Source organism: Balaenoptera musculus, chromosome 11 (genome assembly GCF_009873245.2).
Source record: "Balaenoptera musculus isolate JJ_BM4_2016_0621 chromosome 11, mBalMus1.pri.v3, whole genome shotgun sequence".
NCBI lineage: Eukaryota > Metazoa > Chordata > Mammalia > Artiodactyla > Balaenopteridae > Balaenoptera > Balaenoptera musculus.
The window spans coordinates 60,174,450-60,202,006 of NC_045795.1; the positions used below are offsets into that span (position 1 = coordinate 60,174,450).

The following is a 27,557-nucleotide window of genomic DNA, read 5'->3' on the forward strand; positions in this document are numbered from 1 at the left end:
ACAAAATCACACTGCCCCTCCTCCCTGCTTTGAGAACTGCTAGTGTTACCTGAGTGACCACTCAGTGGAGGTGGCCCTGGGAAATTCTGTTCTCAGGAGAACAAGCAATGGAGAGGTGAGTGGTGTAACTGGAAGGAACATGGGGTGTGGGGTCACCGTGGCTTTGAATCTTGGCCCCTCCAATGACTACCCCTTCTTCACTCCCATTCTTCTCTAACCAAAAACACACACACACACACACACACACACACACACAGACATTATTTCCGTAAATGACTTTTACTTCTTTATCATTTCTCTTGACAGTAATTCTTGGCAATGTGCATATAACATGAAGGCAAGCATACTTTCAGAAGTCATCAAAGATATGGTCCTATTGGCCTCATTTTCTTAAACCATTAAAATATTTTCATTTATAAAAATTAATCTAAATATAAATATTGACACTGAAGATCAAAGTCACTTGATGACAAAATAATTCATCTGGAACTATAACATATGCTTATGGATTTTAATAGTAAATTAAATCTTTGCACTTATTTGGCACAAGGAAACGTTTATAAAAATTCAAATGCCATAGAGCAGGCTTCTTCTTCATTTTGTTTTTTTGCAAGGCTTACACAGTACACATTTTTGTCAAAGAAAACTGAGTATTTTAACACTGTAACACAACAATAGTTGCTTTTCATGCCTCTTAAAGAAAACGCTGTATTTGGAACTCAAATCTTTTTTGTTGTGTTTTTAAATTTTGTATTTGTTTGCTTTTAATCACACCAACAGAACAAAAAGCCAAAGATTTACTTTATTTCAAAGGAGTCATTTCTTTTGGATAACACATACACAGCATCAGCAAGGAGTATTACCAGAAGATAGGTAGACCGCCATCAGGAATGGATCATAACACACATTTCAGCAGCAAGTCAGGTCTGGAAATGTGCACGGCAGCAAAAGATTGTAGAAGTGGAAAACAACACAGAATGAGGCTCTGTCAGGCATTCGAGTTATAATTAGCTTAAAGGTCTGACTTTGGAAAATTAATCACTCTGGCCCTCAGTCTCCAAATCTGAAAAGTGGGGATACCTACTGAATAGGGTTGCTATTAGGATTAAAATGAGAATAATATTGCCTCCTTCAGAGCAGTCACTTAATATACGTCAGTCATGCTATTCCCTTGCCTCCCATGTTTTGCCTTCTTCCTCAGATTCAGAATTTATCAGGAGCAAATTAAAAAAAAGTTGCTAATGCTCAATTAATTGAGTGAAATTCCAGTTCCATTTGCTTTTATAAATACACTCTAAATAGTCATGCATGTGCGGCCACACACGTGGAGGTAGTGTCAGCTCTTGCGTCTGTTGAATTCAATTTGTCCTTGCTTTATTTAGACATGCAAATTTTCTCAAGTCTTAACCATTTTTATCTTTAAGGACATTTTACTACTTCTGCTGAATATTTATTGGGAAATAAATTTTGGAGGACAGCGTTTCCTTGTGTGGTTGTATCCTGCAATAATCCAGTTACCTAAACCTCATTTAGATGCAGTCAGTGCTAAACCACATCTTATTGATTCTAGACAGTGTGCTAAAGTTAAGCCAATGGTGGGCTTTTGCAAGCCCCTCCCCCCTTCAGAGCGAGGAAACTCTCAGCGAGTCCAAGGAAGAACCCTGAATTCTCGATGAGACATTGTTTCAGATAGACCTGGGCCGGCATGGGCGAATCAGAGCTTTCGGTCCCGTGGCTTGTGACTGCAAAGCAGTGGGAGGAACTGGTGGTGTGGTGGGCTAGGAGCCAGCAGCAAGGAGGTGGCTGGAGGGACACCTTGAGAGTTGAGGGCTCCCCAAGTTAGACAGCCCCTAGTGCTCACTACAGGGGTTTTCACTTTTCTCCTTAGCATTTGTAGGACAAAGATGCTTGTGAGAGATTAATAAGAACTGATGAGTTAAATGTTAATACCCTTCCCTCCACTATCCCCCGACCCCAATAATATATTTTGGGAAAAATTATTGACATGTAATACTAGTTGAATCAAAGGGATTAAAAAAAAAAAAAAAAAAAAAAAAGGTCTTAAAGACAACACACAGTAGCAAAGCGAACAGGGGAAAGATGCATCTTTTAAACTGGAGCTCTACTGTTGGAAGCCAGCGTCTTGGTTTTCTGTCTTGGATTCTCCTGGGAGCCTAAGGCAGAGAGTAGGCAAGACCTCGATGCTGAAGTCTGGGTCTGCTTTCTGGCTGAGGTATCAGGACAGCCCTGTGCAGGGGTGCACTGTGGCCTCCCCACGCCCTCTCCTCAGGTGGAAATCCGTACAGTATTCGATGGCTGTTGGGTCAAGGCACTGTCGTGTACGGCCGGAGGCAGTGGGTCACTGGCAGTGGAGTTCCATGGTGCTAATACCTCACAGCAGACTCCAGGGTGGGCTCCTGAGGGGAGAAAATGAGCAGATGCAATCAGCCACTTGGTGAAAGTGAGGAGAGGCCATTAACAACAATGTCTACTGCTTTTTTTATGTTGTAAAAGGTATTCATGCCCATTGACCAGTGAAATATTTCACAATATTCAAAAAGTGATGCATTTCTTACATGTACCTCTTAATCCATCTGATATTCATTTTGGTGTACGGAATAAGGCAAATTGGTTCCCTTCCCACTGCATCCCGTTGGCTAATTTCCCAAGCAGAGTTTTTTAAAAAAATCATCTATACCTCCTCTACTGGTTCCTAATGCTTAAAAAAATCATATAACACATTTTCATATGTGCCTGTATCTATTTCTGAGCTTTCTATTCTATTTCATTAATCATCAGTTTCTTTACAGCTTTTAATTGGTTTTAAAATCTGGCAGGAAAATCACTTTAATTTTGCAAAATGCTCTTGTCTATTCTTTCTGATTTATTCTTACATGAACTTTAGTTCCAAGGAAATCCCACTGAGAATTTTATGAGAATTGCATTAAACTATAAATTAATTTGGAAAGAAATGAACTGCTGGTCGGATTTATTAATCAATATCTCAATATTAAAGGTATTGGTGGATTCCTGTAAAATTTACCTGGTAATTTATTATTTAATGTACTGCTGCATTTAGTTTGCTAATTTTTATTTAGCATGCCTCATCTCTCTGAAGAAGTACTATTGGTGTGTGGTTTGTATGCGTCTGTTTGTGCCTGTGTGTGTAAGATGTGTACATACTTACCAGCCCTGTCAGCCCTTTAGTTGTTGCAGTTTTAACAGCTTTACAACTTGAATCTTTTAGTTTTGAGATTTTTTAATCCTCTGGAATATTTCATATTGCATGAGAATTAGCTCATAAAAATTTATCAGCAAAACCTTTGGGCCAGAGAATCTTTTTTGAAGTTTTAATAAATTTTAAAATTTTATTTAAGTCAGTTTTTACTGATATTCTGATTTGATCCTGATTTTACTAGAACTAAGACTTTAAAATTTATTAGCATAGATTTACATCACATAAAAAATTTACATCTCTATTAGAATCTCTTATTTTTTTATTTCTTGGGTTTTTTTCCTTGAATTGGCTAACAAAAATTTCTCTATTTTTCCAAAGATAAGCTCTTGGATTTATGATCATTTCTATAGCTTTTTGGTTTTAATTGGTTTATGCATTTATCTTTGATGTCTGAAATTCAAAGTCTAGTTCACTTGTTTTGCTTCTTCCTTCTTTAATAATGAAGAAAAGATTTAATACTGTGAATTTGACTCAGTGTGGTTCTGTATGTATCCCATTTGTTTTGATATATGTAATGTCTTCATTTTGTAAATGCTCTGTGGATTAGCTTTTTTCTTTAATCCAATAGTTACTTGGAAATATGTGTGAGATGTGCACGTTGTGTGTGTGTATGTGTATACTTGTGTATGTGGGTGCACATGCTTTAAAACTTCTGAGTAGGGTTTCTGACTATTTTAACTTTTGTTCTAATTTTCTAGATTTGCTCTATCCAATATGGTAGACACTAGCCACAAGTGGCTGTTTACATTTAGATTAATTTTTTAAAAATTTATTTATATTTTATTTTTGGCTGCATTGGGTCTTCGTTGCTGCACGCAGGCTTTCTCTAGTTGTGGCGAGCAGGGGCTACTCTTTGTTGCAATGCACAGGCTTCTTATTGCAGTGGCTTCTCTTATTGCGGAGTGCGGGCTCTAGGCGCGTGGGCTTCAGTAGTTGTGGTATGCGGCTCAGTAGTTGTGGCTCGCGGGCTCTAGAGCGCAGGCTCAGTAGTTGTGGCTCACGGGCTTAGTTGCTCCGCGGCATGTGGAATCTTCCCAGACCAGGGCTCGAACCCGTGTCCCCTGCATTGGCAGGCAGATTCTTAACCACTGCACTACCAGGGAAGCCCTAGATTAATTAAAATTAAATAAAATTTAAAAATCAGTTCCTCCAAGGCAGTAGCCACATTTCAAGGGCTCAGTAGCCACTTCTGGCTGGTGGCTACCATATTGGGCACTGCAGATATAGAACATTTCCATTATTTCATAAGGTGGATTCTTTACCAGTGGACCACCAGGGAAGTCCCTCTTAATTAAAGCTTAATAATTACACTATTCAAATTATCTAATTTGTATTTATTTCTGGTGTACTGGGCTTCCAAGGGCTGATAAGGGAATTTTAAAGTCATCAACCATGGCACATTAGATTGCGTTGCTCTATTGTTTTGTCAATTCAAGAAAGTCTCATGATTTACTTACTTTATCAGTATCTAAAACACCCTCCCTCCCTGTTTCTACTGTGTGCTTCTTGCCTTGGATTCTACTTTGTTTGAAAGTAATATTCCTGCCTTTTCTTTTTTGTTTGCGTTTATTTAGCATAGAATGTTGTCTATTCTTTCATTTTTAACCTCTCAGTGTTATTTAAAGTTGATTTATTTAAGAAATAATTTATTGAGGTGAAATTTACAAAACATAAAATTAACCATTTAAAAATGAACAATTCAGTGGCATTTAGTACGTTCACAATGTTGCGCAACCACTGCCTCTATCAAGTTTCAAAACATACCATCACTCTGAAGTAAAGCCTCTTACCCATTAAGCATTTCTTCCTATTCTCCCTCCCCAGAGCCCGTGGCAACCATTGATCTATGTTCTACATCTATGGAAGGTAATTTATTTATTATTTTATTTTATTTTTTAAGAGAGGGGAATCTGGAGCTTTATCCTTTAAAATTTTTTTATTTTTAAAATTTTTGTTGACGTATAGTTGATTTACAATGTTGTGTTAGTTTCAGGTGTACAGCAAAGCGATTCAGATACACACACACACACACACACACACACACACACATATATATTCTTTTTCAGATTCTTTTCCCTTATAGGTTGTTAACAAAATATTGAGTATAGTTCCCTGAGCTATACGGTAGGTCTTTGTTGGTTATCTATTTTATATATATTAGTTAATCCCAAACTCCTAATTTATCCCTCTTCCCCACCCTCCACTTTCCCTTAAGGTAATTTATTTTTAACTATCTTATTTATAACAGACTCCTTCCCTGGCCCTAGTGGTCTGCCCTTTTAGTGTGATAATGCTTCTTTTTAGCTCTTTGAAGTAACAGCCAGGAGCCAGGTAACTGGACTTTGAAAGGTCAGGGGTAACGGCTGGCCAATGAAGCAAAGGCAGTGGGCAGCACTGTTGCCATATGGTACCTAAGAGATGCAGTAACTTGTAATTCAAAAGGGCATGCCCCCCATTATGCCATTATCTGGTGCTTCTGTGCTCATGACACAGGGACAGTGAGGGGGAGGAATGGGAAGGGAGTGACAGGTGATGCATAAAAGGCAACAGAATAGGTTTTGCCTTTCGTTGCTTCAATCTTGTCACCCAGCCATTGTCTACCCCCTCTGCATAACTGGTATCACTGAGGCAGTTTAGCTGGGTCTTCACCTCCCATATAAGCAGCATCAAGCATTTGCAAAATTCTGAAGCATATGTTGGTGTTAGGGTAGTAATCCCTTAGCCTTCTTATATGATCTCCAGGTTTATGCAAGTTATTCACTGTCGCTTCCTTTGCTGCATTTATGGGCAGCTGCTGACTTTTTTTTCTGGAACACAAGTAATTAATGGCTTAGAAGAAATTTAAGGAAGAGTGAATAAGAATCAAAAACAGAATAAAAACTCTTATACCTCAATCGGACCTTATATTTCTGTCTACATATTTTTATTTCTCTTATATTAAATCTGGTTCATACAAGGAGCTGGAGATATAATTGACAGGATGTATCCACATACCCAAGAGGTTAGCAATATAAGGACCCCCTCCACCCAACCAACAGACCATGAGACCATGCAGGAAGGATGCTTCTTGGGGCTCTGACTGGGGACCTACAGAAAGAAGGGCTACAGAATGGAGGTGCCATCAACAGTGACAGTAATTGGCATTAAGATAGAGATGACTTACTATCAAATCCTTGGTAGTGCTTTTCCTTTCTTTAGTCCTGTTTGTCGAGGAGTCTTGGAGAATGAAGTTGCGGTTAAATGTTTTAATGGTGGTCGCTGAAGATGCCTCAATTTTTTCAGCTAAAAGGAAACACGTAGGAATAAGTATTATCCAGAAGCTGGACTGATGGTTAAGGAAGAAAGACCAGGTGTCCAGATTACCCAGATTTTTGTTCTAGACTGGCATCTCATTCTGGTCCATAGGTCTGACTGTGGAAACTTTTTGTTCTGTTTATTTACTTATTTATTTATTGGTGGACCAAATAAATCAAGGCATCATTGGTGGCTTTCTAGGAAAATGTAGCTTGGAGATAATCCAATACAGTCTACAAACTCTTATTTGCAATTCTGAAATATAAAAGGCTCTAAAAACAGCAAATCTTTACAACTTTGGAGTCAAAATTGCCTGATGGCAAAACCTGACTTAAACTGATAAGTGGCCATTTCAAGTCCTTGTCCCTCTCATGGAGCATGAACATTGTCACGCTTTGCTGCAAGGATATTAATGTGTTTATCAGACGCTACTCCAGACGCCACAGGAGGGGGCTGTCATGAAATACACAGTACATGTACCATATTACCTTTCTAAAGGGTTTCAAGTAAGGGATCATGGATCTGTAATGTATTTTAACTGTTTAGGGCTCTGGGGAATATAAAGTAGGCACTGAGTAAACATTTCTTGAACAATGAATGGTGGAACCAGGACTCAAACATATATCTTCTCACTTTCTACTCTTCTAGTTTGCAGGTCTAAATTTCTAGTTTGGCATCATCATTCTGTGGCTTCTGAATCTAGGGAAATTGTTGAAAATGTCCAGTAGATAAGGGTGATAGACTGGCATTGCTGGAATCTCTCTAGGTTGGGCTCTTTGTTAGATGCTTTTGGTGTCCTTCCCGCATCTCCCTGACAGTCACCATTCCAGCCCACACTGACAGCATCCTACTACAGGCATCACCACTCTCTCTTGGCCCATGAATGATGGGGTGGGTCAGAAGTACCAGGGAGTTAATGCCCCTACCAGAAATAACCTTCAAGCAAAGATGAGAGTTGAAATATCTCATCTTCCTATTCTTTGAGCAGGAAACTCTGAGGTGCGGTTGATACTGTCTCCCGGAAGTCCCCAGCAGGGGTTAGCCTCATTTGCCCAAAGCATCAAACTAGTAATTAAAGTACATTATATTGGCTTAATTTCCTTCCCTGAATCTTTTCTCTCTTCCCTTTTCAGTGTTTCTTGGAATTACCTCCCAAATCACATCATTGTCCCAGGGTCTGCCTCTTGGAGGAATTCAAGTCAAGATAGACTCTCCACAAGGGCAATTCTGGGTGAGAACACCCCATTAGATCTGGCCCTCAAACTCAGATCTCTGAGTTACTCTGAGTGAGTGAGTCAGGCTTAATGCTTTGGTGTCTCTGTGGTTTGATTTAAGCATACCTTTCACTGGTGGAGCAGGGAGTTTCCTCCTCTGCTGCCTTGACGTGTCTATGGTTTGTACCTACAAACAGAACACAGGAATCAGTACACCTTTGCAAAGCCAGAGATGTTTTATCTTCTACATTTTCCAGGTCGTGCAATATTCCAGCAGAGGGAGTGAGGGACAAACGCACCTGGTTCCTTTGCTTCTGATCTCGTTTTCTTGTGAGGCGCCCACAGGGTGCTATGTTTAATCCTGCAATGGTCAGGGCTGAAATCCGGCTCTCAATATCAGAAATCTTAATGCAACAGAAAGGCAGAATCAGTAGGGAGAAAGCCCAGGAGGGGGAGAATCTTTGTAAAAGTATTATGACTCTATAAAGAACAAATCTGCTTTGATATATGCTCATTCATTCATTCACTCATTCAACTTCCACCAAGCACTTCTCTATTTAGTACTGTAGTGAGAAAATAAACCACAGGCCTTTCTTTGTAAATTTAATTTTCCAGTTGTTAGCTCTAGAGCATGTCACCCCTGTCAGAGGACCCCTAGGGAAAAACGGAAGCCCAGGGCATGATGGGCACGATGGCCCGGGGCCATCTGGCTCAGCATAGGGGTAGGGGTGGGGGTGAGGGAAGGCTTCCCAGGGAGACAACACGATGTGAGCTTTGAAAAGCAAGTATGATTTATAGGTCCTGCTTCCTTCTTCCGTGACTCCCTGAATCCAAAACCACAGCACAAGGTCTTAGGAGGGAAGCCCTGCAGCCCCTGGTTCAAGTCCATTTCCTCTATTAAGAGGCCAAGTGGCCTTGAGAAACTCCCTCCTCTCTCTGTGCATCAGTTTCCTTTACCATAACATCAGTAGGTCAGAAGGAGCTCAGATTTTTTTCCAACAATGTCTTAAGGTAGATATAGAGAACAAGAGCCCACTCAGCACCCAGAAAGAACCCCGGTCCATCCATGTCCCCAGGGGTGAAGAAAACACGGTCCCTCCTCTTAGGAAAGGGCATTACTATGTGCCGTTGCCATGCTGAGTGCTTTAAATACATGAACTCTTCATGCTTTGTTCATAATCCTGTGACATGGGTACCATTCTCTTGGTTTTACAGATGAGGAAACTGTGGCTTACAGGGATGAGTGACACACCCAACATTTCACAGCAGAGTTCAGCATTAATGCCACTGCTCATGATCTCGCCACGTTACCCCCTTCTCAGGGGGGACACTGGAGGAGGCAGGAGGAGGCTGGCAGAGTCGAGGGAGGAGGCTGGGATCACAGCCATCCTGCTGAGATGGCACAGCCTGAGTGTTGCTGGGGCATCAGACAGGAAACCTGAAAGTGGGCCCTGCTGCCAATGTGTGTGCCCTCTGCCCCGACGTCTCCATTGCCTCCCCTGTCCCTAAGCTATTTTGTGCTGCACAAGACGAATTCTAATTCTGCTGCCATTTACTGAGGGCTTCTTTGGACAAAGCCCATTGGGATAGCTGCTAGAGGAAGTGCAGAGAGAAGGTCTGAAAGGTCAGCAAATATGGGAGATGCTTCCCCTATCCCGGAGGAGCGGCAATCTTACTCAGATAAGGAGGAGGAGGCAGGTAAAGGCCAAGACTGTGGCAGCTGGTGAAAGAATCCAAGCTGCCCAGCAGCCAGCCCCCAGAAGGGGCCACTGTGCAGCCCCTGTCCCTTCCTAGTCCCCAGATACCTTCCTATTCTCATTCCTCAAATTTCACACTGAGAACGGCATTCCTTTGGTTTATAGACCAATAAATTGCATAAACTTTTATCAGTCATTTGCAACTGATGTGGGTTAGATGCCCACATTCTTTCCTGGAAGCAGTTTTGATGGAGGGCTTTGCTCAGAGGGCCCTGGGAGACAGGTCAGTGGGAGAGCAAGTTGCTGACCTCCTGATTTGCTGACTGCCAGGCTGTAGAATAAGAAGGGTTAATTTTTCCAGTTTTAGTCCACAGGGCAAAGGATGCAGAAAGAGGAAGGGAGACTGCCGAGGGCTGATTTTGCCTACATTTTGTTTATCTATCTCTCTATCTCTCTATCCATCCATCCATCCATCTATCACATTGTATCTAACTGTGTTCCATTAATTACTAAGAATGCATATCCAGTGACCCTTACACTTGCTAGAAGGGGATGACCAATTCTGCTCTGGGTTTCCTGGGAGCCAAAGCAAAAAGATCATTTTATGACTCTATGTCCACAAGATAAAGACCAAGTACTCAGAAGAATAGCTTTTCTTGATATTAAGAGTTAAGAGAGACCTTCCCCAGGAATGCCCACAGAGATGACCCTGCAGGATGCAGTGGACAGCATCCTTAGCACGCTGCCCATGCATCATCCTGCAGTTGGCTTCAGCACCAGGCAATCCTGTCAGATTAGGTCAGATTCTAGGGTTGCTTTCACCTTGGAGTCCCAAAGGTTAACTCTAAGGTGAAAGCAACCCTAGAATCTGACCTAATCTAAGAACACAATTCAGCACATCTACCCTCCAGTGGGACCCTCCTACCATCCTGCAGGATACCCTCTGTGACGTCTTCTGTGAGACTCTGCTTTGGACAAGAACAGATAACAGGGAATGAATCTTCCTTCTCTGGCAGCAACTGTAGGACAAGGAGAGTCTCCACACTAATAAAGGTTCCCACATTGAAAAGAGCCGTAAAGGTGATGGCAAGGTTGACAACCTCCCATGCAAAGTAAGGACTCTTATGCAAGTGGATATATACCTGAGGGCAGGGCAAGCACATTTTTCAGGAAACCACACAGCACAGACTGGTGAAGAAAGTGGGCTCTGAGGCCAGAAAGACTTAGGTTAAAATCCTGGCTTCATCACTTTTTAGCTATTTGACTTCAGTTTAACCGTTCTGAGTCTCCTTTTCTCCAGATATAAAAAGGGAAAAATAACAATAGCCACCTCATGGGGATGCTGAAAGGATTAAATACAATAATGAGTTCAAGGGTTAAGCCCAACTCCTGGCCCCCAGTAAGACTCATTGAACATTAGGTATTATTAATGACATTATTATAATATTTAACAACGAATGATAAATTAATAGGCACATTCAAACACATGGAAAATGGACATTTTGGACTCCAGGATTTTCTGCCATAAAACATGGCTCCAATAATTTAAGCCTAGAAAAATTTGGAAGCATGAATAACTAATTATCCAAAAAAACCCTCCCAAACACCCATAAACAATATTACTTCCTGCTAAACCATTCAAGAAGTATTTGCTGCAAAATATACCCCCAGAAAACAAGCGATTTGATTCTACTTTATATAACATTAACTATAAATTGATTAAATGTTGAGCGGCATTTGTGGGAAATGATTTTTGAGGAGAGTTGCTCTTCAGCCATTCTTGCTGGTAATAAACAGTCAACAGGGCCGTCTGTGATGAGACCATTCCTGGGCCATTCCTAGCACAGAACTGGTTCCCTCCCATTCTCAAGAGTGCTGAATGATATGAGCAGCTGTTGTGATTTTTGATTCTTTAAGATAAAAATATTTATTTAAAAAATAATTATCGGACTTCCCTGGTGGTGCAGTGGTTAAGAATCTGCCTGCCAATGCAGGGGACCCAGGTTCAAGCCCTGGTCCGGGAAGATCCCACATGCCGCGGAGCAACTAAGCCCGTGTGCCACAACTACTGAGCTGGTGCTCTAGAGCCCGCGAGCCACAACTACTGAGCCTGCACACCACAACTACTGAAGCCCACGCGCCTAGAGCCTGTGCTCTGTGACAAGAGAAGCCACCTCAATGAGAAGCCCGCGCACAGCAACGAAGGCCCAACACAGCCAAAAATAAATAAATAAATTTATAAAAAAAAATTATCACCCAAAACTGTCATCTTCTCTATCCAGAGATGGTTTCAATTGATCCCCATTCTCCAGAGGATGCAGTTTTAAGATGCAGGGTCTACAGAAATATCAGTGAACCAGAGGTCTACGCTGAGCTTATGCTGCAAAGACCAGCATTTCTCGTGGGTCTCTGAGTTTGTATATGTCCATGGACCCCAGTTTGAAAATCAGTTACTTAGTCCAGAGTCCATTTTGATCCAGAGTCAGAAGCCAAGAGAATATCCATGAAAACTGCAAACAAGCATCTTCAGAAAGTTATAGATAATTTAGTAATTAGTTCTAAAACAGCCATATCTAAATCATGCAAAATATTGGTCTAAGAAATCTACACTTCGTTTTTCATTTATTTATTCATCTCATTTTTATTGAGGCCCAAACCTCTGTGAGGTGTTATGCTAGGCACAATAACTGGAGTTATTGTGTTAAGCTAGATAGCTAGAGTTCTGTCCTCAAGGAGCTTTTAGTCTGTCGTGGGGAAACCTGGCATTAAATAGGTAATCAGCAGTGTGATGGGACTTCCCTGGTGGCGCAGTGGATAAAACTCCGCGCTCCCAATGCAGGGGTCTGGGGTTTGATCCCTGGTCGGGGAACTAGATCCCACATGCATGCTGCAACTGAGAGTTCACGTGCCATAACTAAGGAGCCCACCTGCGGCAAGTAAGACCTGGCACAACCAACCAAATAAATAAATAAATAAATAAATAAATATTTTTAAAAAAACCAGTGTGATAAAGATTAGGGAAGGGTGGTCTTGGGATGGAATGGGAGCCTCTATAGCAAGGGTCAGAGAATTTGTCAAAGAGGAAAATGGCATAGGTTTTAAAGAGATATATTATCAAGGTCATAATCTGGGGAGAGGAAGGCTACACTTTAAAAAAGGAGGCTTTGGTGGAATCCACCTGGAAGGACCATGTCCACGAAAAGTCTGCTGGAGATGGCAGGAACTGATAGATACAAAGGCTTTGAAATGATTCTTGTGGAAGATGGGGTGCCCTCTCCTTTTGCCCGGTAGTCCTCCATCTGGGCAGAGAGGAGAGTTCTTACCTGGATCTCAGCATGGTGGACCCGGGCTGCTGCCGTGGCTACTTGGTCCTCCAGATCTGCCAGTTCAGTCTCATCAGTGCCACTGTGGATGCAGCGGGCAGCATCCTCTAGCTCACTCAGCTGGCCTTCAAGTCCATACACGGTACCTGCCGCCAGGTACACCTATAGAGGAGGCATGGCCTTTGAGCTCAGGTCTGTGGACCCAGGACTGGTGGGTTCCCTTCAGGGGATGCCATAATTCAGGGGCGTGAGAGAGAACTAGACTCAACATTGGGAGAAAGAGACAGGGAGTCCCCCATTTATAAACATTCTTCACACTTAAGTGGTAGCATAAGGTCTTGCCACCCCCTCACTGTCAACCACACCTCCTCTTCCCCCAACCTTTCCTGCAAAAAAAAGTAGTTTGTAAGTTTTAAAAATACGATAAAATAGTACAAGAATACATGACATCAGCTACATAAATTGTGAATTTGTGCAGGGACTATAACAACCACAATATCAAGATAGAGGAAACAAAGAGAAAAACTCATGATGTAGTTTTTCCAATAAAAATTTTGGTTGGAATTAGTAATTTGGAAAAATTCAGAAAACATGAAAGAGGTGAAATTAATTTAAAACAATTACAAATTTTGCGTGAATTATCTCTGATTAAGTACCGTGAAGTTGCTTGAATCAGGTTAAGGGAATGAAAACGAACCTGAAGTATGTAGTAGGAAAATACCTTATTTTTTAGAAAATAGTGTGATGTTGAGAAGCATATAAAATCTATGATCAATTAAGACAGTTTTTTGAGAGCTCCTGAAGATTAAAGAGAAAGTAAGATAAAGGAAGTAATTTGAGGGAAAATTAAAGGAAAAATTACTTTGGCTTATGAGTTTATAAGGTGATTCTCATAAAAGTGGGCAAACAGAAAGTAAAATCGTTGGAATAATTCAGGCTGAGGACAGGGTGAGTGAAACAAATGCTCCTTCAGCCTAATTAATAACATGATGAAACAGTGGACAACACAAGGAACCAAATGTATCTAGAGAAGGCAATTACTTAAACAGGTTCATGAGGTTTAATCAGTGTATATAAAGCTCTAAACATGTAATCACAGCCATTTAGAGTTGACTTGAATGATATGCACGGTCACTCCTTTAACAGTTCCTTTAACTTGAGTTAAAAATATAACAGAGTTGGGCAAGCCAAGAGCAGTGCACACAGATCATGCATGGTCATTTGCACTGAGCAATGCTGAGTGTTGGTGAAGAGGGCAAAGAATCCTGAGATGCTCCAACTCGGTCAATTCCTTGGCATGATTCATGCATCTGCGTGAAAACTGGCAATTTTACAAAACATTTCAGAGTGGAGCAAAGGCAGGTGCAGGTTTGATGAGAGCAAATTTGACTGTGCGTCACCAGGCACAATTAGCTGTGGGAGCTTCCAGCAGTGACTGACATAGCGGACATGAAGTTGGGTGTTTCATCGGTCATACAGGGGTCATGAGTCAAATGTCTGCTGGCAACTGCCTTATTTCACTTTGCCCTTAGTTTTGTATTTCTTTGTCATATGCAAGTATTAGAGAACTTCTGTTTCTAAAGGATCTTCACAGTTTAATATAGCCATTTATTCCTTATCTTCAAAACAAGAAACACTTTATTGTTTATCACATGAAGGAAATGATGAATATTTCAAAGCTATTTAGGTGGAGAAATCATTAAAAATTTGTCTCTCAAAAGTTGTGAGGTTGAAAAACTTATCTTCAGAGGGGAAGAAAAATTGAAGAGAGAGAGAGAGAGGAAAATAGAATAAGAGGAGAAGAGGAGGAGGAGGAGGTAGGAAAGGAAAGGGAGGAGGGGGAGGAGGAGGAAGAGGAGAGGAGAGGAGAGAGAAGGAAGAGATCAGAGAGATGGCCACCACAGTTTGAGTTTGGATATTACACTTTTGGTACCCACACCAAAAAAAGGGGAATTCATTTTGATAAGATAATTAAAAACATTAACTTATAGCTTTGCACAATGAAACTAAATTTGGAATTTAAATGAAATGAATGACTTAAGTGTGGCAATGGTTAAACATGACCTGACATATCTTTGGTCTCAGGACCTTGATATTTCCAGAAACATGCAAAACTCAACGTCGTCATACCCTACGGTTGTATCAACTTAATAGCACCTTGTTGTTTTGTCACCGGCATGGTCATCCACTAACGTTACTTACTTTCTCTGCCAAGACAAAGCAATATGAAATCGCTCCAAGTTCTCAGCAAGGCCAGAATGTTCATCTTTTACTTTGTGTTCCCTAAAAGGCTGCTTTCCTGGCACTAGGGGGATAGGGAGGTTCAGTGGTTTGGCACTGACACCTGCTCAACAAGAACTTACAAGCAAGGTCATGGCACCTAAAGGATTAGAGGATGATGACAATGGTGATGATGGTGATGATGATCATGACAGGTATTTACTGAGCCCAGAGGGCTGGTGCCAGATTTCATGCCTTTATCCACCTTGCCCTATGATGCTGTGATACTTAATCTCGATTGGAATGTTTCGACGATTTATATTTCAAACGTTGGCATAAAGGTACTAGAGTTACTGTGGTTATAGATGGCCATAATATTGGCTCTGTGGCTGGGCTGAAATAACAAAAATTAACATGCCATATAATGAAATTGTTATTCTAGTCTTAAAAATAACCCATTTGATAAACATTAACCTGGAGTTGCTTGCTTAATTAAGGTCCACTTTTGGTGAGAAGTATGGTTACCATGTCTGAGTAATCTATGTCCTCTCCAAACTCTAGTCACTGATGCCTGTGACCCCATTGACTGGCTCCTGGTTCAACAAGCCTTTCTCTAAGTGGTTCAAGGGATGAGAATAGGTGTTTCAAAGGAAGGACTTTATGGTCAAAGCCCCTAGAATAAAGAACACTAAACAGATTTCTTTATTGCAGGACTTCTCAGGGTCTTTAATGTGCTAAGATGTATCTCAATTTTCCTAGAAAGAGTATATGGATTTCTCAAGCATATTTGATCTTAGAGCATCTTGTTGGACTTGGCGTCCATGACATATACTTTAGGGGCCTAAGGTTAGACAGTAACAGATAGTATTTCTTTTCTTGTTCTCTGAGAGCAGAGAGCCATGACCACTTCTAGAAGTTCTGCCTCTCCTGTGCTATGGGGGTTGTACAAGGGCTTTGAGAAGGAAGATCAACCTCCTCTGCCTGATCTTGGATTCTGGGCCAGAGCTGGGTCCCCCCTTGGCCGTCCCACTGTGCCTGCTGCCACTGGTTGTATACTACAACGTATTTGGGGTTGCCGGAGTTATAAGGCAGAAGTAAAAGGGAAGTTGAGACTATTCCTCCATTGGCTCTGTGGCTGGGAATTATGCGGTACCCCAGGTGGTCTCTGTCATTTAGGAAAGATAAGAATGAGGAAGGTCCTTAGATGGGGGTGGGAGGATAAGGGAGCCGACTCACCCCTCTCACTCACAACCCTGCATAAATCCACAAGGTGGCCCTGGTGGACCCCTACCATTCACACCACAGGTCTGAAAATGGTCATACTTGTTGTTCTCTGTTGATCCCTAGATCCATTTTCTATTCTGCTCTGCTCTCCGTGACGCTAACCTATACAAACTTTACCACCAAGGCTTCCTTGCTGGTTGGGATGGGTTTGGCCAATGGGAAGCACCAGCAGGAGATCAAAGGCAGGAGGAGAAAGAAGTAAGAGCCTTTTTTCCCCTGCTTTTTCCCTTCCTGGATTCCACGGCGACAGCTCCCACTAGGGGGCGCTCTTCCAGGCTCCAGTTCTCCCTGGGCTATACTGCCTGAGGGTGGTGACCACTTCCTCCTACTGCTACTCTCTGGGCACTACAGCACCCCTTATCCTTGCCCACACCTGAGTCAATACTCTCTTCCTGAAACTTTCCTCTCCCAGACAGACCCCTACAGGTACAGTAGAACCCTGTGCTTCAGAGCTCCCCAGGCATTCAGTCCGAGAAACTGAGTCCCCACTGTGTGTGCAGGGGAGGCTGGCATTGGTCAGAGGTTTCTCCCACCTTTAGGGGAGACAGCCAGGCAGCAGGTGAGAAGTGTCAAAGCTAAGAGACTAAGGAAATTCCAAAATCCCCATGCCCTACCCTAAGTAAGTGGATTAACAAGGCAGTTTATGAAAACAGGAGATTAGACATATGAATGTGATATTTTTTGTTTTATCTTACGTAGCTCTGAAATCTTCATAAGACTTCTTAAAGACGAATATTCTCTTGCAAATGAGGATGTTCTCTTTTATCTCAGCGGCTTGGTCTGCAGAAGCCAGTGTTCAGAGGGCAGACTAAGTGTTGCCATTTCTATTTCTGCCATTCCCCGGTCTCCTCAGCACAAAGGAGAAAGGCAGCGAAGGAGTGAGGAGCAGGAGCGCTCTTTAGAACATAGACAAAAGCCCTGGTTTAATTAAATCAGCTGCACCCAGAGGCCAGTTTAAGAATCAGCCCTGCCCTTCTCCTGCTGCTCAACTGAATTCCATCCTGGAAACAGCAGAGCAAGCAACCTGCCCATGGCTCTGTGATCTGGTGAACTCAAGAGATTAAAAAAAAAGTCATCCCTTCTGTGACTCAAAGACCCACAGAATTCAAAGGAACAAAGATGGAATCTCTTCGGAGGTGAAATTTGAGAAGCTGGTTGGGGTAGGGAAGGAGGTGGAAGTAGGCAGTTAACTCTGTGAGAACAGGAGAGGCATCTTAGAGGGGCTGGACAGGGAGCAGGAAGTTGTAATCCCCAGCTTCCCACTGCTGGTGTTTCTGACGTCTTGAATCAGTGGCTAAGTAGATGTGTTTCGAACTCAAAGTGTTAATGAACCCACAAAAAGAAACATGATGTACAATAAAAGGATCTTACAAAATGAAAACTCTGCCAAGGCCATTGTATTTTTTCAGTAAACTCCTTAGAGGGGAAAAAAAGGCATGCTGTCTTTGCTTTCAGTGTGCTGACCTTTGTCATTTAAATCTAGATTATTTCACGCATTGTAAGTTTTTTTGATACCATACTTTGTAAAAAGAAAAAAATGCCTCCCTTTCCTGGTGAACCATATCTTTATTTTAATCTTTTCAATTCTGTGTGTGCAGGATTAGGGCCATTTTAGGACTATCAGCACCTGAAAGAATTGTATTATAGGCATTTTTAAGGAACAGAGACCTGCACATTAGAAGTAAAACATTTCTTTTAAAAAAGGATTTTATCCATCTGATGTAATCATATATCAGATAAACATTCCTTGCACACCTCCTCTGTGTCAGGCTCAGGGCCAAGGGCTAGGGCTATAGACAGGAAAGGCAGCAGCTCCTGTTCTATAGGAATTTATATATCCGGTTTCCAACTTGGGCATGACCGTGCCCTACTCTTCCCCCATGCTCCCGCTAATATTTGGCAATGTCTGGAGACATTTTTGATTGTCAAATCTAGGAGGGTGCAGCTTCTAGCATCTAGTGGGTAGAGACCAGGGATGCTGCTAAACATCCTACAACGTACAGGACAGGCCCCGCAACAAAGAATTATCTAACCCAAAATGTCAATGGTGCTGATCTAATAGGGGATATATACGTGAACAGAAAGGGCAACAAAGTGAGGCAGACATATGCCTAGGTTTTATGGGAATCCAAAGGGAGACAGTCTTCTACTTTCAAAGTGAAACTAATATTGGCATTTTTTTTTTTTTTTTTTTACCTTGAGTCATTTTGATTTGTTGTTGTTTCAACTTCTGGCAAAAAATCTCTCTGATAACATTTCCTGGTTTCTGAGAACACCATTCATTAGAGCATCTCCAAATTAGGGTTGATTCTGCTGGGTCTGGAAAGATGGAATCACCTGACTGGATTTGACATCGGGACTATGCCAGCTGGTGATGGTAACGATGGCCTGAGTGGCTAATGTCCAGATTTCTCTGTGTCACCCCTGGTTTGCATTGTTGGAAAATTCTCATCAGACCTTTACTGAAGTCTTAAAAATGATGGTAGGTGTTTATATGTAAGAATCTATTACATTCTTTCTTTCCTCACCAGTTGGAAGGACAGAAAAATCCATTACGAGCAGACATATCTGTGAAGCAGGGCAGACCAGTTCTGTAGTAACCTAAGTTCTGTTGGCAACCACTCTTATTCTCTGTAGTGGCACTGGCAGTTCTCCACCTGGATCCCCACAGATCCCTTATATAGTTTCTGCATACTCCCCTCCCCGCTCCCAAGCTGCAGTGTGCTTTTGTTTCCAACAGCTCAGATCTATGCAAAAACGGCTTTTGAGCTACTGTAGACACTTTGCCTGCATGCAGAGAGACTGAGGTGCCCACTGGCTGTAGGAAGGGCCAGTTCCTTTGCCTTAGATCAGGACAACTCTGAGATGCAACTTACACCCCGGAGTTGCCTGCAGGATCGGGCTGAAGCTACCTTTTGTCTAAGATCATAGCTTTGCTTGGCTTCTTCCCTCTCCCCACTCCCTTACCAGTCTCCCCTGGGAGCATTTCCCTTATAAATCACTTGCACAGAAATCTTCATCTTGGGGTCTGCTTCTGGGGAACCCAGTCTAAGACCCTTCTGAGAATATATTTGCTATGGTGGTAGTATATTTGTGTCCTTGCCCTTTTTGTGAAGAGTTACAACATCATCAGCTTCTCCTTTGGACATGTGTGCCCTAGACAGAGCACATCCACACTGTCTTACATTTTCTTCCAGGGAAGTCAGCTGCTCATCCAGTCTCACTTGGTCTGTTCCAAGAGGAAACGTCCCTTTCTCTCTGTCAGGAGGGACAGGCGGGAACTCCCAGGGCCCTGTAGACTCTGCTATCAACTCCTCTGTGGCGTTGATGACTTTCAGGACTTCTGTGGAGATGTTGCAGAGAGAAACAGCAGAATACTTCTGTTTGGTCCAATAACAGAAGGGGATAGAAGACAAGAACAACATTAACAATGACATGGAAATTCTACATTATCATGGTGCTCATCATGAGATCGATTCTGTTTCATAACACACACAAACATCAATGTGCCAAAGGAATGAGACATTAAAAAAATCTACCCAGTCTGAGGGGACTGAGAGGAGGCCTGATGTAACTTGGCTTAGCTTCTGTGACTCACAATGAATTATTTCAGATTCTTAGGGAGAGAGGAAGGAGAGCTCAAGTGGAAGCTACTAGGTCCTCTGCCCACTGCTGATAGATTCATATTCATTGCCTCGTTTTCTGGATGATATTCTCTTTCCTCAACAGAGCTTCAGTCACAGACTCTGTCAAACTACATTCACGATGTGGTCCAGTGGGTAGCTTTATGGATGAAGAGTTAGGAGACCTGGGCTCTAGATCTGGCTGTAACTTCATCTAGATATGGGACCTTGGCCAGGCTACTTCCCATTTCTGGAACTCAGTTTTGTCATCTGTACATTGAGAGGATTGGAAAGAGTTTCTCTGCAGTCTCTGGTAGCTACTGTGTTGTTAGCTCACCCACATCTATTCTCAAGCCCATTCTTCCTTATCTTCCCCCACCATTAAGGCTGAACAGAAAATACACTGCATTTTCCAGCCTCTCTTGCAGCCAGGGGCAGTCATGTGACATCGGTCTGATCAGTGAGGCTGAAGGGAAAGTCTATTGAGGGGTTTCTAGCAAAGCTTTTGTTTTCCTAATCAGGTGAATAGATGCAGCTGATGCTCTCCTGCCCCCACTTCTCTCTGCCTTGATCATAGGTCTGTGGTTAGAAAGCCAACAAGAGTGAGGATGATACCAAAATGCTGGGTCAGGTGGATCAGAAGACTGAAAGAGCCTGAGCCCACACAGCACTGGATCAGCTGAACTGCCTCTGAACACCTTGATACATGTGTGCAAAATAAGTCCCTACCTGTTGGAGCCCCTATTGGCTGGATTTTCTGTTATTTGTGGTTGAATATATTTCTAACTGATACAAGTCACTTCTAGTTTTTATATTCATGGCTCAAAATTAGTCAGTCCAAATCTGGGCCAAGGTCTTTAATGGAGCAGAGGTACTTCAGCCACAAAGAATTATCTGCATCTTTGAGTTCATCTGAACATATAGCACCAAGAAGTAAGCAGGAGATCAATGTTGCTTGGCACTAATGGTGTCCATCTACAATTAATTTTACTTAGCCCATCACCGGGTTTGTAAACTGGAAGTCAAATATTGCCCATGGGCATATTTTTAACCAGTAAAGTGTTTCAAGAAAACCTGGAATTTTACTGCCTTTGGTACCTCCCAAGGTATCTATCTGATTCATATATTCTGGCCAAAATATATTAATGATAGCTCTGACTTGGTTTGCAAAGTTTGTTTCCCCAAGTAAATTCTACTGCAGGTTTTATCTCACTAGAGGAAGTTTTCAGTGGCCCTGCAACTTCACTATGGAATCAGAGTGTCTAAGTGACAAGTCTGTAGCTGAGTCCACAGTCTAGAAGCTGGCTCTGGGCTCTGGTACATGGTCTCATCCTAGGGGCTCATCCTGGCACCGGTCAGTCATCCTAGGGTTAGGGCACATGTGCTCAGAGGGCTCCTGTGCAGCCTGTCTGTTTCACAGTAGCTGCTTGACTCACCCAAGAGTTATGCTTCTTTTGGTTCAAGGGAGTTTGCTACATACCAAAAAAATGGGTCTGGATTATCAGGAAAATAAGATGGAGGAAGGTGACGCAGACCCACCAGAATAAGGGAAATGTCCAAGGGAGAGCCAAGCCAACTCTTTACCTTAGGAAAAACTTGCAGAGGCTGTCCGCCATTGTCTAGAATCCTGTAACTCGATGTGGCAGGTTTTGGAGATGAATTGGACTCAAAATGTTTTTGGCAAGAAATAGCTGCCACTGTTTGCTTAAGTCCATTTTAGAAAAGGCAACGTTGTATGTATGAAAGCAGGTTTGGTACCCTTATCTTAGTAAACAAAGCTTGTATTTAGAAAGTCTGCCTTTTGTTTGATAGAAGAGGTGCCTTTGTACATCTTTTGAAAAGGAAGACGTATGACTAAGGGATTCCGGAAAAACGGTTAGACCACAGCGCGATGGAAGGGCAAATGTTAACATTTACACACATCTCCAATTGGTCCAGGGTCATTAAGGGGCCAATGTTATTAATGGGAAGGACTTCAGAGGTGTTTAAACAGAAAGAGTTATCTGCATCTTGACTCCAACTGAACATATAATATCAAAGCGATAAGCTGGACATCAGTGTTGCTTGGCAGTCATTGTTCCTTTCCGTCCAGAAATAGCCTTGTTTATTCAATCCTAGGAGTTGCCAGCTGGAAGCCAAATATTGCCTAGAGGCATGCTTTTTTGACAAGAATGCCTTCTGTGAGATAAGCACTTCCCAGTTCTCTGCAGTCCCCACCATTCATTCTATTGAATACATATCTTATTGGGGAACTGTGGTTCGCAGGCTCTGCTCCAGGTGCTGGGATAAGCAGTGAACAGTGGATGAAGTCCCTGCCCTCACAGTGTGCCTTTAGCTCTACCCCAGCCACTTGACACGGTGACATACTTTCCTGACCCCTGAAGGTATTTGCACTTGTCATTAAGTGAGAGTGAGCAGTCCCCAGCAGTTGGTCTGTGGAGAGCACCACAGCTTCACTTGGAAGGTCTGTGGTCCCCTTCAGAAGGGAACCAGCTTCCAGCTGGGGAAGTGACTGAAAAAAATTATATGGAAACTGGACAAGATCTCTCTGGTTGGTTGGTGTCCCAGTTCTGCCCTCCATTGTGAAACACAAACCGGAACCCACAAACACTTGCAGGGAATTAATCCCACCTCTAGGGAACCAGGTGGTTCTTGCGTGTTCTACAGGAGTGTTGCGGGCTTGCTTGGATGTGAGCGCGGGAGTGGACACGGCACCTGCTGGAAGTGACGATAACTGGGATTTGATTAGCTGTGTAACAGGAGCAGGGCACCCAACCTCCTTGTTCCTTAGCTTACTCACTAGGCCAGTAAGCGATTAGAAGGTTTGTCACAGGGTTAACACCAACTTGTTACATAAATGTCCTGTTCCCTGCCCAGTCTAGATTTAAAAGTAGAAAGTACCTTCTACAATTGTGTGAAATAAAGCTATATTTAGCACGGGACAGGGTTTTGTTCAGATAGAAAGCTGGTGAGGATTCAGAGGTGCTGGCAGGGAGCCCTGTGTGTGGGAGAAATGAAAATCTACAGGAGCCTTCCTGCTTTATTGCTTATAGCTCCAGAGACCTGAGCTGAATGGCACAAACAAAGCACGATTCCAGAGCCAGAAAGAGCTCTCTATGATGGCAGCCGACGTTACTCCAGATGTTAATTATAAGATGGATCAAATGTGACAGGTCCATGGTATCAAATAAGGGAGACCTGAAAGTGTGAAGAAAATCAGCTGACAGAATAGGGGCTGTTGCAGAACAGGAAGGTTGGCCACAAAGACACTCGTGGCCAAGGGCCCCACGGATGATGGAATGAAAATGGCCAGTGGACTCATGCAGTAACCAAATTCAACCTTCTAGTGATCAAAGAAACACAAATTAAACAACAAATTTATTAAGTGCCGGGTACATGCATGACTCCCTTTCAAAATGCCCAGCGTAGCCAGTGTGGCTTCTCCAGGGTGGAGGAGGAGCTTTCAGCTGTTGATACGCCCTGGGGATGTATTTGTTCTGACACACTGACACTCCTCGACCTCCCGACCACGCATGGTCACCACTGAGAGCCTGAGTGTCCACCTCTAGGGTCCGGTCTGTGTCACATCCCCTGTGGAACATCAAATCCATTATGTCAACTTTACAATCACCGGGCTGGAACCAAGAGTCCACGCTCAGGGTACAGAAGGTGATGAGAAACCTCCAGTGTTTCCTCCATCGCTCAGCAGTGAGGCAGAGAAACAAGCGTCAACCTCAACAAAGACTCAGCTTCCTGCCAGACTGTAACGAACAACAGGACCAATGCAGACCTTTAAGGAGGTGATGTACCCCTCCGAGGTGGGGGCCTGCCACAGTGGCCACGTCAATGGACCTGAGAAAGAAGACCAGGTCAGGACCCACGTCAAAATCCCACCTGTATCTTTTCTCTTCTTTCTAGGGACTGCAGGGCAGAGCAGACTCCTTTACTTTTTGTCTCACTACCCACAAACTTGAGCCCGAGCAATCTCTCCATCCTGTAGCCATGCCCTTTCTCTTCCTATAAACACATGTTGCTAGAAACAAATTCTTCCTCCATTTACTCTTCCTTATAAACTGTTTTGCAAAGACATGCAGCATGCAAAGTGTTGCCAGGGGGAGATTCTGAGTCCCTAGAATTCAAAAGAAGAAAATATTTCCATCCTAAACACTAGATATACCTGCTTATTTGCAATCCTCGCAAATTCTCCCGATAATTTTCCAGTGTCGTCATTCATTTCAAAGCTTTGTGTTGGACAAAGAAATGCAAACTCATTTCAAGCTGGAATAAGCGGGACTGCTGCTTACCAGAATGGCTCAAGCTTGTGAACATGTGAGCAGCAGGGGCTCATTAGCTGCCTGGCTTAATAGGAAGAGAACACAGTGGAATAACAGAGGCCTGATCCCAGACCCCTCTCTACCCTTGGGCATGTGCGTGCACATGTGTCTGCCAGTCTCAGCGGTGCCAAAACAGATTCAGTATCTGGCTATGTGTGATGAACCAGGGCTGTGACAGAGGCCTGGGGTATCTATTTATGTGACTTGATATAAGTCTTGATATGACAGAACCTGATACAACGTGGGATAAAGCTTTGAGGATTAAATGATGTGTACAGGTTTCTGGGGCAGAAGAGGGAATTTCCCAGTTCCACCTCGGGGATTGTTCTGACACCTATAATAAGACCTAAACAGATAGAAGCTGAAGGGACGTTGACATTAGGGTTTTTGTGAGATTTAGAAGCAGGCAGTATGCTTTGAGGTCCATGGGTCAATCTATGAAGCAGGGAGGGCAGTGGCGAGGGGACTGCCACATCAGCAGGGTCTTGCAAAGGGGCTCCTTACCCATCGGGCTCAGCAGGCATGGAGCCTAGGGCCCACCATTCTTTTAGGGGGTCCATGAAAATGTCTTAATTTCTTTTAAAATCATAAGGAAAAATGAACTATTAGGTCCAGGCACATGTTTTAATACATAATATTAATCTTTATACCAACACAATTGTAAAATATGATTTTAAATGGTTTTTTGTGGAGGAAAGGGTCCACAAAGGCAAAAGTGCTTGGGCCCACAAAAGTCATAAATTGGCCCTGGTCTTGCTAATCTGGAGCCTCTATGGAGGAGGCACCTGGGCAGGGCTGGTTCCTAGGGTGGATCTGGGCAGCAGCCGCCTGGTGAAGGCCCTGAGCAGGCCCCTATAAAAGGGCTGGTTGTGAACATGTGGGAGATCTTTCCCCTAGATTCCCCCAGATAATGGAGGGAGACGGTGGGGGTGGGTGGATGCTCTGGTCTTGTGGTTTCCTAGTGGGGACGGATGCTAAGGTGTCCTCCTCATTGTACACACCAGATCATGAGGCTTGGGAAATTCAGGTTACTCTGTGTAGATTTGGGGGAAATAACTTAATCTCTCTGAGCCTCAGCTATGAAATGGAGGTAACACCATCTAGCTCAAGGGGTTGTTGAGAAGATGAAATTAGTCAGCATATGCCAAGTGTCCACAGTGTTTGGGTCCAGAGCTGTCCACCTGTCCTCAAAACTCTCCCATCTGCCCTACTGGCTCAAGATGGGCACATTACTGGTGATGGCCAGTAGCTTAGACACCTTTTATTATGTACTGTGTTCTATTTTTTTTTTTTTTCTTTTTGGCCGTGTTGGGTCTTCGTTGCTGCATGCGGGCTTTCTCTAGTTGCGGCGAGCGGGGGCTGCTCTTCGTTGTGGTGCGCAGGCTTCTCATTGCGGTGGCTTCTCTTGTTGTGGAGCACGGGCTCTAGGGGGCACGGGCTTCAGTAGTTGCAGCGTGTGGGTTCAGTAGCTATGGCTACTGTAGTTGCAGCGTGTGGGTTCAGTAGCTCCGCGGCATGTGGGATCTTTCTGGACCAGGGATCGAACCTGTGTCCCCTGCGTTGGCAGGTGGATTCTTAACCACTGCACCACCAGGGAAGTCCTGTACTGTGTTCTTGAAACAACTTTCCTTGACTACTTGGTGTTTTGAAGGATGCTTTTTACTATTTTTTAACCAAAAAAAAAAAGTTAAACTTTGCTGCTGTTTCCCAGTTTTTTTCTCTTGCTAAGTAACAATATTTAAAAAAAAAAAGCCACCATGGTCTACTACTGTCCGGCTTCACCATAATGTCATAAAGAAGGGATACCTTAACACCAAAAATGGAAGACACAATATCAGAATACAGAATGGTTTGTCCTGAGAAATGACAGTAAACAACCTGACACTGACACTCAGACAGGCACGCATGCACGCACGCACGCAGGACCCTCCGTTTCCCAGTAGGGAGCATACTGAACCATACATACTGATGGGCAACAAAAATAAGGTATGCCATTGCCTAGCTGGGCAACCGAACAAGCCAGGCCCTCAAACATCATGTACTATTTCCCATCATCACTAATTTAATTCAAGCCTTCAGGAAGCATCTGCTCTATGTCCGGCACTGCACTGGGCCCTGCAGGGGATGCAAAGTGAGTAAGCCTGGGTCTCTGTCCTCAGAGAGCAGAGACAGGAGAAGGGCAGGGAGACCCAGGTAGCAGAAAACAGGTCCTGCCCTGCACTGGGAGCCACAGGCTGTGGACCTGCAGAGGGGCAAGCAGGTTCCGTTAATGTGTGACTTTGGGGTCAGTCTGGAAGCACAGGAAACAGAAAGAACTTTTTTTAACAGAGTCTTCTGAAGACATGTTGGCTCCCATGCAGGAATTACAGGCAGAGGAGAAAAGTCTTTCAATGTTCAAGTTGCGTAAAATGTGTACGGGGCCTCACCTTCTCTCCTGGGACACCTTGCTCCTGAGAGAGCCCTTTAGGGAGGAAGAGAGGAAGGAAGGAAGCCAGCTCAGTGTTAATGTGAGTCCTTCCTATGCCGGGTCTGACCCCAGGCTTCTCGTGATTTTGTGTAACCCTCATCACAACCTGACGTGGTGGCTGTTTTCATCCCATCTTGAGAGATGAAGAAACTGCGGCTCAAGGAAGAAGATGCACAGCTGAGATTTGAACCCAGAGACTTTGGTCTTCAAGGTCCACACTCCTTCCCACCTGCCACATCACCTCCTCCACCTGCGTAATTCCTGGGACCCAGTGGACTGCAGAAAGTGATGGAAGAACAGAATCTAACTGAATAATCAGATCCATGAACAACAGATCAGCGAGAGAAGGGCCTGTAGCCTCCACCAAGTGACATCAATCAGAACAAGCTCGCTGATTTGTACACCAATGACCAAGCCACACAACAGAGCTTGAGATCTCCCAAGCGACCAGCTCCTGTTCTGAGCCTTACTGAGCCTACCTGAGATGGAGCCGCCAAAAACAGAGTGAACAAGAATGTGGTCTCTGAGGAAATCTGCTCTAAGTGTGATCCAGACTTCACAGCCCGCTCATTACTTTTCTGTCCCACATTACAGATGCTACCTTGGCTTTGTGAAATGCTTCTATCAAACCGCCAGAGCAAGCAAGGATATTTGTCCAAATGCCCTGATTTCATGTATTTTTTTCCTTCTCAAAGGTAAGAAAAGAAACTCCATATGTCCTCCTAAATAGTTGACAGAAATCTGCTAGAAAAATTCAATGCAAATATGTTTCAGTTCTCATGAAACATAAGGCGCTCCGGCGAAGCCTCTACAACCCGTCAAAATACATTCTCCACGAACAGACTCACGTCCCCAACGACTGA

General features: G+C 43.3%; 1 protein-coding gene across 3 annotated transcripts in view; it reads right to left on the reverse strand.

Annotated features, from left to right (window-relative positions):
• Nucleotides 1-317: 317 nt before the first annotated feature.
• LOC118904523 (myosin VIIA and Rab interacting protein) overlaps nt 318-27,557 on the reverse strand; it is a 222,422-nt gene continuing 195,182 nt past the window's right edge. For 2 of the 3 annotated variants that reach the window (XM_036870744.1, XM_036870746.1), the window contains 6 exons: nt 19,456-19,650; nt 12,767-12,928; nt 8,046-8,150; nt 7,873-7,933; nt 6,402-6,520; nt 318-2,417 (listed from right to left, as the gene is read on the reverse strand). In XM_036870744.1, coding sequence (XP_036726639.1) covers nt 2,385-2,417; nt 6,402-6,520; nt 7,873-7,933; nt 8,046-8,150; nt 12,767-12,928; nt 19,456-19,650 — 675 coding nt within the window. In that variant the 3' untranslated portion in view covers nt 318-2,384. The remainder of the gene's footprint in view (nt 2,418-6,401; nt 6,521-7,872; nt 7,934-8,045; nt 8,151-12,766; nt 12,929-19,455; nt 19,651-27,557) is intronic. The other variant, XM_036870745.1, reaches the window with a different exon arrangement.